The sequence below is a fragment of the Kryptolebias marmoratus genome, unplaced genomic scaffold (genome assembly GCF_001649575.2).
Source record: "Kryptolebias marmoratus isolate JLee-2015 unplaced genomic scaffold, ASM164957v2 Scaffold104, whole genome shotgun sequence".
In the NCBI taxonomy this organism is placed as follows: domain Eukaryota; kingdom Metazoa; phylum Chordata; class Actinopteri; order Cyprinodontiformes; family Rivulidae; genus Kryptolebias; species Kryptolebias marmoratus.
Genome location: NW_023665838.1, coordinates 2,498 through 19,114, shown reverse-complemented (window position 1 = coordinate 19,114; position 16,617 = coordinate 2,498). Strand labels below are relative to the sequence as shown.

Here is a 16,617-nt window from a genome sequence, read left to right as displayed (position 1 = left end):
GGATCTTTTTCGTGTTCGCTAGCTTCGTGTTCGGAGATTTCTTCCGTTACTGGCAGCTCTTCGGTTCTTTCTTGCTTTTTATAGTTTTTCCGGCTTCTTTTCTTGCTTATCCCACTCATGCTGTAGTTTTATCTATCGAGTTCGAGTTTTGTTGTGGGCATTTTTACCCAACTCTGGAGAGCTCTCTGACTATGCGCCTACTCCCTCCGCCATCTTGTCCCCCCGCCGAAAAAAATCCGTTTTGATTTGGATCTGTCGGCTGTTTGTTACAAGAAGCTTGTCAGAGACACATCTTGTTCCCTTTTTTCTTTGTTGAATTTAATAAAAATGTCAAACATGTCCAAATTTGATAAACAGAAAATTGTGTTTTTAGCACCAAAATTCCCAAATTTGACCCTAGCCCTGGGCCCTGCCCCCTTCAACCCTGAGGAGACCCTGACCCTAGCCCTGGGCCAAAAGGGTTTAACCCCTTCAACCCTGAGGAGACCCTGACCCTAACCCTGGGCCAAAAGGGTTTAACTAAAACCCAACTAAAAGGTCTTTGTTAGATTTTTTTTTCTGTATTTGCTAATAACTTTCAGATGCTGTTTATCTGGTGTAGACACGTCTTCATTTAGTCCTCTAGTTGTCCGATACCCCGACGTTTGAGCGCACACTTCACGACATGCTGTCAGGCACAAGAACTGGACGTAAAAATTAGTGAAAAGGCAGCCAAAGTCCAAAGAAACGACTAGTGACTGTATCTGTAAAAAGTGTTAGTAAATCGGAGGAATCAGATAATTAAACGTATACCAACCTCTCTAATTTGAGCAGAGCAATATCCGCCCCGTTCGGCTCCAGCACCAGTTTCTCCAGCCGCCTTATTTGTTTCGACGGCTCCGTGGCGGCTTCCCTGTGGATCCCCAGGACGACCTGATACGCTGCGGGCCGCTTGGACCTGCAGCGGCAGAACATTTTCAAACATATCCGCCCCCGTCATCCAGTGTTTGGGTCATTATTTGCTCTCTGAATGTGTTTTTTATGGTCTGACCTCTCCAGGCAGTGGGTTGCGGTGACGACCCACTGAGGGTGAATCAGAGTCCCTCCACAGAAATGGATCCCTGCGCTGATGACAGAAAGACAGAATAAATTAACACAGCCAGCTTTTATTGTTCATTAAAGCACTGATATTAAAATTTGAACAGAAATCAGTTATTTTAAAGTTTCCTTATGGATGTGATCTGTGCATGAAACACTATCTGTTGCTAAACTATAGTTGCACCTAATTTATGCTTTTAATATCTGAACTCTTCCCGTTTTTTTATAATTATAAATACTGCCTTTCATGGGATTTTGCATTTTTTAGATGATCATTCTGAGAAGCTGGACCGAAATCTTCTCTTTCATCTTGAAAAACACTTGGAACAGATGGAACAAAAGTCTGTTATTTGTTTTTTTATTTTTAAATAAATCATGCAACATGAAGAAGAGAGTCCAGGCAGGATGGAGAAAAGGTTCAGGAAGGATCTGTGATAAAAGGGTGGCAGCAAAGGTCAAAGGTCAAAGGAAAGGTTTGCAGACAGCGGTGAGAGCAGCCATGTTGGTTTGGAGACAGAACAGGAAGTGTCAGAGCTGAAGATGTTGAGGTTCTCCTTGGGAGGGACGAGGATGGACAGGATTAGGAATGAGGACATCAGAGGTCCAGCACAGGTTGAAGGACTGGGAGATAAAGTTAGAGACAGTTTGGACATGTCCAGAGGAGGGACAGAAGGATGTTAGAGACAAAGAGGACATATGGATGCAGTTAGAGAGGACATGGAGGGAGGACAGAGGACACAGAGGACAGAGTTAGACAGCCCCTGAAAAGAGAACAGCCAGAAGAAGAAGATTCTGTCATATTTTCGTCTTGTTCTTACCTGGTCCTTAAACTGATTTGCCAGGGCCACGAGTGAGGTTTGGACACGCAGCCACCAACAACACGACCGAAACAACGCTTCGGTTTGAAAACTGATGTCCCACAGTTTGTTGTAGCTGTAAAATAAAACAAAAAAACATTTAAAATAAAACGCTAGTTGTTAAGTCTTACCTTGGAGGTCAGGAAAGACATGAGTTTTCTCTTAACTGGAAAATGTTCTCTCATTTCTGCCTTTTAAAAAGATTTTAGCTTTTAAACGGGTTACAATCCCCTTTGGAATATTTTTAGTTACTTTTATTAGGGGGCTGTTTTTCACACTGTCTTGCAGAAATGAGCATGAAAAAGGAAAAGTAAGCAGCAGCATTTTGAAAACTCAGATTATTCAGAGGTGAGTAAGTTTCCCATCCATGCAACCTTAATCCCATCACGGATACAGTCTTTTTACAATAATACAACCCTCTTTACGTCTGCAATCTAGCAAATATATCCAGGAACCAGGAAATAATTATTCTAATATTCATATTTAATTTTGAGGAGACATGTCTGACCAAAGTTTGTACGGTTCAACCTTTTAGGAACTCTGTTAATAAACTATTTTCCCATCTACGTCTTTCAGGCGACGTTGTTTATTAATACAGTAATTAACTGTAATGTTTTGTCTTCGGCTGCTGCCTTCTGCAGGGGTTTGATTTGGCAGATTTACGACCTGGACACAAACCTGCAGGTTCAGGTTTACAAGTTGCAGCCCCGCCACAATAATTATTATAATATTCATCCACAAATATTGTGTACGTACTACAGTCAGGGATGAGACAGTAGTCCCACTTCTTGGAAGTGTCAGTAGTGTAGCACCATGGTCCATTCGAATCATTGTCTGGGTTTCTGCAGCCCTGATCGGGATTTAAGGACAAAATGGTTAAAGAAGAGAAAAAAACAAGTCCTCAAGCAGTTTATATACGACTCACACATACGTACGTTGCCCTCCAGGCCTTTATCGGGGTGACTCTGTGGTGTGAAGGATGTGTGTTTGTGGGGGATCTGAAAACTCCAGGCTTGACAGGTCACACCCTGTCTGGTCATGGAGGTCGGACCTCGGTACGTTTCTCCACTTCCAACCTTGCAGTCTGAGTCGGCAAACCAGCGTGACGGTAAGGCGGGTGAATAAAAATGACTAATGTGGCTTTAAAATGTCGTCAAACCTTTTTCTGCCGGGGTCGAGGTGGTCTGAGGACCAGGAGCATTTGTGGCCGGTGGTCTCGGGGACTTGGGGGAGCATTTTTCCAGCTTGCAGTACTCCCAACGGACTCTGGGGTCCATAGTATAACACCAGGGGGCTTGGTCTCCATCAGGGTTCCTGCACAGGTTCTTCTTCAGGTCCCTGGGAAAAAAAAGACAAATTTTTTTTTTTACTTCTGGAATCAAACCAGGAGAGGAATTACTCATTTGCTTTGGTTTTTTGTTGTTGTAAGCATCAAAAAAGCCCTTCAGCACTTTGGCTGTCCCAACCATCCATCTATCCGTTTCCTTTCCGGGTGGCGGGGAGCTGGTGCCCGTCTCCAGAGGGGCGGGGGACACCTGGACAGGTCGCAGGTCCGTCAAACGAGACAAACAACCGTTCACGCCCTCACTCACACCTCGGGACAGACGTGCATGTTTCTGGTCTGAGGGAGGAAACTGGAGAACCCGGAGAAAACCCAACCATGCACAGAAAGCAAACCTGCAATCTTCTCGTGAGGCGACAGCCCCAACCACTGCACCACCACACTGCCCACCAGTTATATTCACCTTACCGAGGTAGACACACTTATTGCTTATTTAAAGTTGTAATTATTACTAAAGGCCAAACATTTCTTGAAAGAATACGTTTAAAACATCACCTTTTACGCCAGGATGTTAAACTAAGGCGATGAAAAGGGGCGGAGTTTCAGTCGTTTTGGTAAACGGCGTGTGTGATGTCACGCGATACGGCGAGGACTCGCAGGATGCGTACACATCGAGGATGACTCTCAGCTACCACCATGTCACCTTTACAGCTGACTGAGCGACAGCCATGTCTGTGTTTCCTCAGCTCAGCTGGCTGTGGCGGCCATCTTTAATTGAGGCAAGCAGTAGTGTAGCTGTACATCCAAAGATTTCATTCTAAATGGTTCATTAAGTTTCATCGAGTGGTTTATGAGATATTTTGCTAACAGACAGACAAGAGCTGACTCCAGAGTTTTAAAAACAGACCTTGTGTTATCGGTTCGAGCTCGGGGTGTAAGTTGGGGATGACTCACAGCTACTACCACACCAAACTTTCCCTCAATATCTGTAAAACTGAGAGTTTTAAGTCATTTTGTAAGTTGTGGCGGCCATTTTGAATTGGGTTGACCCAAAAAGGTATCTGAAGTACAACCAATGACTACATTACAATCCATCCGTTGGTTCATGATATATTTTGCTAACACGGTCAACACGATAACAACAAAGACTGAATCAAGTTTTGTTCTGAATCATTTTGTTTCTGTTCAATCAGCACAAAGATCTACTGAGGACAGAGTTTACTCACGCCGTGGGAAACGTTTCTGGAGTTTTCTGATGTGAATGAGGAGCTTGGGAGCTCCACCGCTGGCATCTTTTTCCACTGACAGTTTCTGACGTCACGCCTCGATAAGTGGAGCCGTTCCCCTCGTAGCAGTCGTCCTCCTCGGTGGGGACCACCGCTTCGTCTGCAGAGACAAACAGGAATCTCATGGTTTCTCATTGGTGCTCAAAGAAGAACTCAATTATAATGCTTAATTCACCAATCAGACCCTCCAGGATTTCGCGATGTTGCGATCGCAACTATTAACGCAAAATCAAGCAAACTCCGCGAAATCGCAACTTTTTGCAATTTTGCTCAAAACACCACAACTTTCCCGCAACTTTAACCCAATATTTATTGTTTCTGAAGTGATTCTCCAACGTTTCTGCGGTCTAGTCTCTTCTTTGTGGGGTTGTGTAGCGTGGAATACAAAATAACCCCAAATAACTCAGGAAGAAGACACGTGACGTCACTTCCTGTTAACATCAGAATGCCGGGAGCATGCAGGAGCAGCGACCGAAGCCAAAATGTGCGCTAATGCTTCACATTTGCCCACAAAGATTTCAGCAAACCAGTTTCCTCCCCAGCTGCAGCTGTTTTCCACGTCCTGCAGTGTAATCATGGAACATAAACGCATCGACAAACACTTTGTGTCTGCAAAACATGTGAGGAGAGCTGCAGACCAGGGACAATCCAGAAATGCTCATGAATGTCAGTTTAGAAGCTCTCAAAGTTCTCAAATAAAGCACCTTTTGTTGGTAATTATCTTACAAAACTAGGAAGTATTTTTGGTTTATATATTAAAAGTTATGGCTTTTTATTGATTTTAGTAAAAAAAATAAATCGCAACAACACAAAAAATGCCCGCAAAATCCTGGAGGGACTGACTAATGAATGGTTTGACTTGAAAAGTTGACAGTAAAATGTTTAACTCTGTGTGTGTTTGTCATTGGACAGCTTTTCATGAAAGCCACCATTATATGTACAACTAGAAATATTAACTTATATATTATAAAAATGACTATAACCCAGTCAAGGTTGCAGAAACTGAGCTCAGATTTGACCTGGTAGTTTCTGAGACACATACTCTGATACTCTGAGGACTGAGCACATTATTTTATTATTTTAATTTCTCTTCAAAGATGATCTTAGCTTCAAACTCCAGCATGAAAGAAGGCAGGAAATCTGTAAAGTGTCCTGTTTGTTTACAAAGAGGGTGGGACTTAATTATACTGCAAAGGGGCGCTCGTTTAGTTGCAGCTTCAGTTTACATGTCACCTTCCTTTGTCCAGCTTATTATTTATCAAGAAAAAGAAACTGAATGTTTGAGACCGCCCACATTAATCCTTTTATCTGCTAAGGAGAGAACAGCTTCGGTGAGATGCTTCGGTCGTACCTGGATCAGGGGTGTTGTCACAGCGTGGCACGCTGCAGTACTCCCAGCGAGTTTCCGGGTCGGTGGTGTAACACCAGGGCTTCCTCTCATTGTCAGGGTTACGGCAGTAGTTATTCTCTAAAGCTCTGACAAACACAAAGGAAACAACATCCTCCGTTAGACTGGGTTTGCCTCTGTTGGCTGAACCACGGACATCACTTATAACCGGGTTCTCTTACTTGCAGGGGTAGTTATCCGGCGTGCGGTTGTGTTTATGTGGCGTCTGAGCCGACCAGCTCTGGCACGTTTTACCGCTCTCGGTTACAGCGATCGTGCCGCGGTACGCCCTGCCCTCACCGGTCATGCAGGTCGTCTCGGGGACGATGGTGGGAGGCTCTGATGCTGAAAACAGAAGCCAGTTTGCTCTAGTTTAGCTCCAAAATCCTCCGTTTCTGCCTCATATTCACAAACCACATGTTTTACATCAGGCACAAAGTGACATAAAGAGAAAAATGTTTCCTCACAGTGAGCTTCAGCTCTGATCGTCACAGACGCTCCTTAATGTGCAGAAAAAACTTCTGTATCAGAACGGATCCACGCTCATGATGGCGGTACTAAATCAGCGTGACATTTGGGGATCATCACTGCCTCCTTTTCTTTTTACTTTGTACTTTTTAAAAAACAGAAAATCCTTCTGGACCATTAGGCTCCTGAGCGAGGAGGAACTCAGACCCCCCCATCTTGTTTTTGAATATTAAACGTTTTGAACATTTTATTTGCAGATTCAAGAATGTCTGACATTCATCCCTGGAAGAGAGGATTAATAATACCTTTCTCTTTCTGAGAAGGCAGCAGATTGCTGGACTTTCTCACTTTTTTGTTCAGAGACTCAAATAACATCTCAGGAGGCACTAAATCAATGCTGAGCTTTGAGAAGCAGATGCTTTTGCTCCAGAAGTTATTTACATAAATATGGGAAGGGTTTATCTTTTAAATGCATGCATGATACCTCATTTAAATGTGAGAAAACTGCACTAGCACCAAGATGGAGGCTCAAAGCTCACTTTGCAAGGCCTAAATTACACATGCAGAAGATGCACAAACTGTCAGTGAACCTGGATCTTTGTAGCATAAAATGATCTGGTTTACACCAGGGACTAAAAGTATTTAAGTTTTATATGTGTATCAAACTTGTAGAAGCTTGGATATAAAATTTAAAAGATTTGAAGCCATGAAATAACGTGAAAGGGAATGGAAAGGCCTTGAAATGTGAGGACTTACCGCAGCGAGGTATGGAGCAAAAATCCCATCGTTTGGACTGGCTCGTGGTGAAGCACCACGGTCGGGGGTCTCCATCTGGGTTCCTGCAGTAGTTCTCCTCAAGGAACTTGTCTGCAAGACTGAAAGGGGCATCACAGAGTTTAATTTAACTAAAAATAAAAATGTAAATTCAGAACAGGTAAATCCTGCGGAACAGGTGAACCCGTCTTACGCTGTCGGGTCGTAGCCGTGGTTGTGAGGCGACTGCGAGTCCCAGCGCTGGCAGGTGAAACCGCCTTCAGTGGTGGAGGTCTTCCCTCTGTAGTCCTCTCCACTGCAGCGCATGCACTCCTCTGCAAAGGTTCAGGAATAAAAACATTCAGCACAAATATCGGCGCATTACCTTGGAAAAGGCACAAAATCGATTTGTAAAGTTTCCATTGATGCTTAATGACACAGAAATTTTAACTATGGTTACGTTCAAACGACTCTTCTAACTGTTTAAAGAACCTTTTTGTTCATTTATGTAACGCAGACCCCATTTTGCTGGTGTTAAAACATGAAAAGACCTGCCAGTGGTTCAGATCTGTCACCTGCTGAAGACGTTCGGAGGTTTGTGCCTCCATACATCCATTTTTATTTTTTTATTCAGGGTCGCTGGGAGCTGGACGCCATGTCCAGCAGTCATTGGGTGAAAAGCGAGGTGCGCCGTGGACAGGTCTCCAGTCCCACAAAGAGACAAACAACCGTTCGTACTCACACCTACAGACCCGTTAACCCAGTGGTTCCCAAAGATTTTCTTCTGGCCCCCCTGTATTCTTTGCTGTCAGTGTTATTTCAAACATATTTCTTTTTTTTTTATTTGTAACAATGTTCAACTTTGCTATCATCAATACATTTAAAAAAAGTCTCTGTGCAAAATGGGGTTAAAAACTTGTCCATTATGCTTAGTCAGGCACTGTTTTTTGTTTTGTTTTTTCCATTCATCCGTCCAGCGCTGAAGTTAATAATTAGTTTAAGAAAATTTATGCTAAAATCTGTTAGAATGTTTGGTTTTGAATTCTAATCGGAGTGAGACATCCGACCTTCGTTATATTGTACGTTCAGAATACGTGACGTAGTGAGTGCTCTCACCATAAAACAAGCTTTGACGTATTTTCTCCGGTAAAGTTTTGAAAAATAAGAAAGAAAACAGGTTTTATAAACGCTAAATGTGTCCTACAAGCTTGTGCCTTGGGAGACCTCCGTCTTTGTAAGTATTGTTGTGTTCAGGAAGCACTTGTGCATTTATATGTACATTATAATGTTGCTTTTGTTGTTTTAACTCATGTAAATACACTGGTGTGATAACTTAGTATATGTTTTGATCCAAAACATATACTAAGGTATCACATAATAGACATATACCAAAACCTTTTGGTGTATGTCTATTTTGGATTTATAGCCCCCCCTGGAGAAAACTCCACCAGCCGCCACTGAGTTATAGTAGTAGTAGTTGTAGTATCTTACTGGGCTGCAACTGTTGGAGACTAGTTGGTCACTCAGAACTGTGAGAAAAGACTCATTTTCCAGATTCTGAATGTTTGCGACCAAGTGAAACAGTGAGCCGTGATGAAGCGTTTCGCACGACCGATTTCTGAAAATCACAGCTAGTTTTTTGTGCGCACGGTCAGTGCTGTTTGCCAAACTAGCTGCAGCTCAGTGAGATCCTGGCTTAACGTAAAGGATCTGGACTTGACCTTCAGGGAAATACTCGGAGACAACCTGTATACGGTGTGATTTGCTTTGAGGACGATGCTGCATTTTGATAACAGTTGGTTGAGTTGTCGGTGTTTGGAGCTTTATCAAATAAAAAACTACCACAAAGTTAATTCTGAATGGTTAAGCAGATGAAATTATACAAATAAAAGAAAGATCATAGATCATAGGAGCAACAACAACTCCGGCCAAATCTTTGTGAAGCAGATTTCTGTCTTTAAAAGTTAAAAATTAGATGTTTTATAAAGAACAGTTTGATGTTTTGTCTCCTACCAGTACAGCTGGGTATACTGCAGGTCTCCCAGCGAGTGTTTGGGTCAGTGGTGTAACACCAGGGTCCATCGTTGTCGCTGTCAGGGTTTCTGCAGAAGTTAGAGTCCAGATCTGCGAGGGGAGAGGTCTGAGGTGTGTAGCTGCAGCAAACATGGACGGAAAAGTTAGAAAAAGGGATGAAATCTGTGAAAGCAAAAGACTGTGAGTATTCCTACTTGGGCCTGTGTGGGAGCTTTGCATCCCATCTTTGACACAACTTTCCTGACTTTGTTTTGCTTTTTGTTCCTCTGTATTCGGTTCCTGTTCCATTTATACACTCCAGGAGGTATTCTAGACAAAACATGGCATTAGATTAGAGCATTTCATTTGATTGATCCCGCACGGTGAAGTTTCAGCCCCAAAAAACTAACAGATGTTTAACTTGCAATCGATCTTCGGTGTGTTTGCAGAACCAGTCCAAAAATCACGGATCTGAGCTAAACATTAACCACGGCGACACAAAAACACCCAAATAACATCGAAGTTTAACCCCGGATGGAAGGAAAGAGAAGGGACTTGCTTTTCTTTTCGTATAAAGCAGAGCTTTGTCTGCGCAGGACGAGCTCTGTTTTTGAGTTTGCTGCTGCTGTCCAACACTCCTGATCCTTTTCAATATATGCAAAAGCCCTGGGAAAAGACAGATAAATATCCTGTCAGCCTTGGATGCACAGCACAGGCTGAAGGAGTTAGCGGTGCAAACTTACTTGCAGGTGAAAGCTGTTTCTACGTCACATTTGGTGGCGCACTCAGCCAAAGTGTTAACGAAGTACATTCTCTTGTTCAGCGAAAGCACCCAGGCTCCTTCGGTTTTAGAGTAGCCGTCAACATCAGTGCCGCAGACTGGAAACAGAAAACAAATCAATTCAAATCTAAATCTGCAACAAATCAATGATGGGTTTGCATCAAAGACAGGTTGGGTCATGTGTTCAGTTAACTATATAAAAATAAAGTCAAGCCTGCATTAATTAAAACCATAATTGTGGTAAAATTAGAGTTACTTCCAAATATCTGCCCTGTAAGTTAACAATTAGTTCAAAAGTTTAGGAAAAAAGCACAAAAATGGTTTATGATGGTTTAAGATTTAGTGGAAGAATTTCGACCCTATTATTAAACGCCATTTTTACCGTTTTTATTTCACCGAGTTCATCGAGACAAATTTAAATTATGTAGGTTTACTTATGATTAAAAACATGATATTTTAAGCAGCTTTAACTGCTCTGAACTAAACTAATTAAAATAAAAGTGATATTCACTGGAGGAATGCATATCACCCGCCGCCTTTCAGGACAGAGTTTAAAACTAACATCCTCTTACGATAAAGAGGCGGAGTTACAATCGTTTGGGTGAAATCTTGCAATAATTGTTATTTGTTGTGAAAGATTCTCAGCTGCCTGCAGAGCAAATTTTAACTCAGTGTCAGTAAAACTGACTGAATTGGAGCTATTTGTCTGTTTGTTAAAGTTGATTAGTTGTGGCGGCCATCCTTAATTGGGTTGACTCCAAATTGATCAGTTGTAGAAAACTTCCTGGAAAATGTTTTCCTAAGAGACAAAGTTGACTCCTGGAAACGGATCAGCGACTAAAACAGAGGCTGGGGAATAAAAACCGCTGATAAAAGTTAGTTTTAGATAATCACTTGGATGACTTAATTACTTAAAGATTAAACGGGGGCTGATGCTCCAGAATCGTTTATGGTTTCTGTAAACTTTCACACACACGTTCAATAAAAAGAATACCTGTAAGACCTAAAGAAAGAAGAAACGTGGCGCCTAATTTGAAACAGTGATGTAACCGTTTGTTTACAGAGAGCGAGTCAACGACCCAACGGGCTCCTGGCTGTTTAACACACTTATAACATCAGAAGTCTTATAATACTGTGAAGCACGACTCTCAGTTACCACCACACTAAAGCTCAATTTCTGTTCAATTAATTACGTTACAGTGGCTACATCGTGAGATATTTCGCTAACAGGACAAACACCCTTTCACCTTCAGCGACGGGCGATAATAACAAACATAAACTCGTCCAGGCAGTCAGAATTAAATTAAATTAATTAAATTATGAGCAGCTTGTTCAGAGAAACAAACCTGCTTCTTACTGCAACAATGTACTGTTAAAAAAAAAAAAAACTTATTTGGGAAAATTTGACACACTAAATACATTTACCTTACAAAGAATTTACACTTATCCTGCATTCATCAAGCACCTTGTGTCAAAATTCTGCTTCCACATCGAGATAAATGTGATTTTTGAGACCAAAATTAAGAAATTTGAATAATCAGGTCATCTCCCTCTGCATGTTTGTTTGTGTTTCCATCTTTTTAGCTTCAGAATATGTTATAAAACTACAAATACTGTTCACTAAACACATTCTGGCTTGTTTTAATGGTAAAACTAAAACGCTGTCTTACAAAAAGGCTGATCTCCTCTTATATCAAGTATCTGGTTACAGATGTTTATGCTCATCTTACCAGTGCTGACGAAGGCTCCCAGGAGAAGCGCTGCCTTGTACAGGTCCATGTTGAGGGTCTTACTCTAGCAGCTCATCATTAACCGACACTCAGATGTCCCTCCAGGTTTGTCCATCAGGTCCTTATAGCACGGGAGGAGTACAAACAGGACAGCTCAGTCAATCATTGGCCTGACCGGGACAGCAAACAACAACAGGTCAAACTCCATGTTTGTGGGAGATTTCAGAAGAGTCCCACGTGAAAGTGTCCCGGCTTCCGATTCGCGAAGAGCCCGACGTCGTTCGGGTCTCACGCCGTTTCTGTAACGAGACGCCATCGGCGTCAGAGCCTCATCACGTTTAACTCTGACCTCCTTAAAACATCATGTGCTCGGTTTCATTACTTCTTCGTCAGAACATTCAGTTCATTAACAGCACTGCAGGATTCTGCAAATCTTTGCTTAAAACTTTGGAAATAACTGCTGGAGGCAAACCTGTTTGGTTGTTTGCAAATCATCTCACAAACAACCGGATTGATTTTAATTAAAAAAAAATCAGAAAGTAATCACTGGATGACCCAATTATAGATGGCTGCCGCAGCTATTCAACATCAGCCTACACAGAAAGGACTTCGCCTCAGCCTGTTTGACAGATATTGAGCTAAATGTTGATGTGGTAGTAGCTGAGAGTCGTTGACAACACGAACACTAAGTGCTAACTGATCTCACATCATCTGAGATCAGCGCGACGTCTTTCAGGCCTCATCAGGAGGCGGTTCTGTTTCTATATCTGTCAGGGAAGGAGGCGGGTGATATGCATTAATTTAAGTCAGGGGTCTCCAACCCTGGTCCTCAGGGCCTCCATCCTGCAGGTTTTACTTGTTTCTCTGCTCCAACACACCTGATTTGAATCAATGGGTGATTAACAGGCTTCTGCAGAACATGAAGAGGTGATTTAACCTCTGAATCAAGTGTGTTGGAGCAGAGAAACAAGGAAAACCTGCAGGATGGTGGCCCTCCAGGACCCCTGCTTTAAGTGTTTCCAGGTCTTTAATTCAATCATGATTACGTTATAGTCTTATCTTACTCTGAGCTGGTTAATAAGAGGGTTTAGCCTTTCAGTGAGCAGAAAACGACTCAGTTAAGAACGTCAGTGTTTGCATGTTCCCAGATTAAAGTGACGGGTTTGTCTTTTCTTTTATTGATTAGCTCTCTGTGAACCGGTTTAAACAGGATCGTTATCTGCGGTCCGCCTCCAGCTGGAAGGGATCACTGCACTCATCCGCAAACAAGCGCCGGCGTCCGACTCGCTCTTTGGTTTTCACTGAACCGCGGGCTTCTGCTCTTAGGGACATGCAATACCAAACAATTCGTAGTAGTAAAACATACTTTCAGTGGCAGAAGACACGACCAGGACATTTTAGAGTGAATAATTACTGCATGTGTTTCTTTTTACAGCCTGTACAGAAAACATTATTGCCTTTTCACTACAGGAGATGATAATTAGAAATTCAGGTACATATCGAGGACATATCGTTCTAATAAATGGCATTTATTTTAAAGTACAGACAAACATACGTACACACACACACACACATATACAGACACAAGGAGAGAAACATTATCCCTCCACCTTTGTCAGTGGGCAATAATGAAACAAACTCCTAAAACTACAAAACTAACAAATTAATCTTTTTGATGCTTTGAATTTATGCTGCAAAAAATAACTTCTTCCTCTTTCACCTCCTAATATCTTTCATGTAGAGTTTATTTCACTGCAAGCGTAATTAAATCTTTGTCCTTGCCTCGACAATGAAGGGCGAGGAGTCCGTGCAGTACCTCCTCGTGGCCTCCAGGGGGAACCATGGATCGTCAGCCTTGAGGAGGTTTGACTCCTCTCCACATTCGCTGGATAATACAGACAGAAAACACTTCATCTGCTGCCGACTCTGAAAGGGAAGGGAAGACAAACGCATGAACTGTTAAAGTTAAAAAACAGCTCGTGTCAAGGATGGAAAGTAAAACTGTATTAAAGATGATATCCATAATCGCAGCACAATGTTAAGTGATGATTTGTTTTTGAAAAGGCCAAACTGGTGAACGACGCAGCTGGAGTGGTTCTGATGGAGCGGACGGGTTCAAGGGATTCAGGAGCGTTTCCACGATCTTCAGTTTTGAAAAGCAAACTCCGGTTTTATATCTGTTCAAGTTCCTCAAAAGGTCAGGAAATCTTTTGGAAAGTTAATCGTGCTTTTATTTAAAAACTTACACAAAGGTAAAGAATTTTTCTTTCTAAACCTGATTAACATTAACCTAAAACCTTTAAAGCATTTTCGAGGCACCAGCAGCTGTAAACTGAATAATGTGCTTTTATTCTTGGGAACACAGAACATTCTTGTAGGTTTAATCACAGCTTCTTTTCTTAAATCCCCCAGCGGTTAAATAATGACCCGACAAGCTTTAAAAAGTACAGACCTTCAGAAATTCTTGAGTTAAACTACTCGTTAGGAGTATAAGTTAGCTTATAAAAGCAGCCGTAACTTTAATTTGAAGCGACAAAGTAAATGCAAATACTTTGAGCCTGATAACTGAAATATCTGGAGAAATTCTCAGATTTTACTCTCAGTTCTCTGATGGATCTTCTAACATTTCAGGCACTGAAAATGCTGCTCAAACATCGCGATCGGATATGTCCACAACTTTTTAAACTTTGGGCTCGACCTGATTCAAGACGGTCAGAAATTGGCCTCCGAAAACACAAACAGGTCTCCAACTCGGTTAGTTTTACAGGCATGGAGATAAACTTAGTGTGGTAGTAGCTGAGCATGACTCCCAGCGCTAAAAGATTATTTGGAGTCGACTATGTTAACAAAAATAAATAATCACTGGATGTACGTCTACAACTGATTACTGAATTTATTATGGCTCCCACAGCCACCTGAACCCACAAAATGGCTATAAATCAGTCAAATTTACAGATATTGAGCTCAGAATTGGTGTGGTATTAGCGTAGTGTCATCCTTAACACATACTCTGAGTGTGACGTCTCATGATGTTGCATGATACAGATAAAACTCGGGCGATATGCATTCCTTCAAGGACTGCTGGGCATTTAATTCGGTTCTGTTTCACACTCACAGCTCGAGCGTCGTCCCGTTCTTTCCTCTGTAAAAGGTCCACACCTGCAAAGCGCCTTTTTAACCTCTCCACGTTCTGCACAGCGCCTCGCACCGTTGCTCATTCACCCATTCCTGCACACGTTTTTTATTTATTTCACGCTCTGAAAGCAGCACAGAATAAAAGCCAGGCTGCTTTACAACAGAGTCTGCCCTCATTTAACCATCTGCTGCATCTTTGCAAAGCTAACCTGAGTAAATCATCCTATCAGAGACTAACTGGAGCCGTTTCAGATCGGTTCAGTGTCTTACCCAGGGACACCTCGACATGTAGCTGCATGCTGGTGGAATCGAACATCGGAGGACGACGTCTCTAACCACTGATCCACAGCCGCTCATATCTCACTCATACACTGAAACATATCAGGGACAGCAGGGGGGGGGTTCAGTGTCTTGCTCAAGGACACTTCAGCATCTCAATCCTCCCTACCACCGGAGTCAGAACCTCATCTGCTGAGGCTGTATTCAGTCATACGATCCAGAGTTCGTTTTATTATTATATCCTGATGCATAAAAACCTATAAACCATGACGTTAGGAGTTTTCTGTGAAGTTCTGCTGTCCAACAGTGATCGGATCAGTTTGCTCGTTTTGGCTCTGAATTCCTTAAATGGACTTTGAAATTCAAGCTGGCTTCTAATTCTTGCATTTTTCAGGTCTTGTTTTTTTGTTTGAGGAGCTTCAACTTTCAGCTATTGTTTGTCTGAGAGATGAAACGCGCTGATCGTATTCCTGCAAGCTGAAGGTTGTCCTTCTTTCTGAACAATACGAAACCCAGGAGGCGGTGAGGAGAAAGTTGCGGGCTCTGCGGGGTCCAAGGACTCTGCTCAATCAATAGTCGTCTGTCAGACATTAATTTAGAAACAACTCACTCTTATAAAAAATTCTCTCCATCAGATTTTCGTTATTGTCTAACTGAATAAGAAAAATTCCCCTGGAGTTCATGTTTTACTCACTGAACACCGTATTTTACAGCAACATTAGCCTGTTTTCTTTAAGCCTACAGTTATTTTACTCTTTTTGCAGCTGTAATAATTCACTCAGATTAGAGTTTGTTGTGTTTTTTTTAACCCAGTGAGTATTTTTGTGCTGAAACAACATTTAAAGCCACGCTCTCGGCCCGCTGTAAATGTTTTGGACACAGTTGCTCAGTTTGAGGAAAAAGTACGAACAAAGAACTTGTCAAGTTCAGGTTGCATGCCTGACTTTCTCGAGGTTTGGTAAAAAATTACGCAGTTAGCTTGTTGAGAACGTACTGCATGTGTGAAGCATGTGATCAGTGCATGTGGCGTGTATCTAACTTCCAATCAGCTTGGCAAGTGACAGCCACTCCTGACTTGTGTGCGACCCGCAGCAGCATATCTGATACACAGATACAGCCGCCGAACCCTGCGCACGTTCTGTAAGAACAGTTTGAATCTTAAAAAATGGCACCCAGGACGAAGGGAGCAGAAGTCAAGTCAGAGAGGAAACCCAGCCTGAAACAGCAGAGCGGGAGGAAGAGGAAGAATTTGATGACGATGATATCAGCACCAGCTTGCCCTGTAAGAGCAGGAAGCGATCAGCACATGTAGGAGTAGAAAGTCAGATATATGTCGGACTTGTGTGGCGCTTTGGAGGCATGCGGGACCGCAGCTCCCACTGAGGACCCCAAGGTCCGGACCTCAGTGTTTCTCTGCTGTGTAGATTATAAAAACATGAATCCAAACAAGGCTTTTGAACGGCGTGGTTCTCTGCGTAGCTCCACCAGTTTCCTGTAGGAGGCGCTGCAACTGTGTGCAGCTGCAGCCAAACTCAATGTCTACGAAGAAGAGCGCAGCTTTGCTACCTT

General features: G+C 42.4%; 1 protein-coding gene across 1 annotated transcript; it reads right to left on the bottom strand.

Annotated features, from left to right (window-relative positions):
- Positions 1 to 765: 765 nt before the first annotated feature.
- plg (plasminogen) lies at positions 766 to 11,765 on the bottom strand. The gene is made up of 16 exons (XM_017404137.2): positions 11,635 to 11,765; positions 9,867 to 10,002; positions 9,683 to 9,789; positions 9,339 to 9,453; positions 9,124 to 9,263; positions 7,325 to 7,445; positions 7,114 to 7,232; positions 6,072 to 6,234; positions 5,854 to 5,978; positions 4,443 to 4,602; positions 3,094 to 3,272; positions 2,870 to 3,018; positions 2,691 to 2,784; positions 1,896 to 2,010; positions 1,031 to 1,105; positions 766 to 937 (listed from the first exon to the last, which is right to left on the bottom strand). Exons 1-16 carry the CDS (start codon positions 11,681 to 11,683, stop codon positions 781 to 783), a joined length of 2,004 nt encoding a protein of 667 aa, XP_017259626.1. The 5' UTR covers positions 11,684 to 11,765; the 3' UTR covers positions 766 to 780.
- Between the last annotated feature and the right edge of the window lie 4,852 nt (positions 11,766 to 16,617).

Bases quoted from the DNA above. Each gene is read 5' to 3' on its own strand.
- plg (XM_017404137.2), bottom strand. From the start codon at position 11,683: ATGGACCTGTACAAGGCAGCGCTTCTCCTGGGAGCCTTCGTCAGCACT. The intron at 1,106-1,895 runs GTAAGAACAAGA...TTCTGTCATCAG, and splicing joins CAAATCAGTTTAAGGACCAG to CGCAGGGATCCATTTCTGTG. The intron at 938-1,030 runs GTCAGACCATAA...CTGCCGCTGCAG, and splicing joins GCAACCCACTGCCTGGAGAG to GTCCAAGCGGCCCGCAGCGT.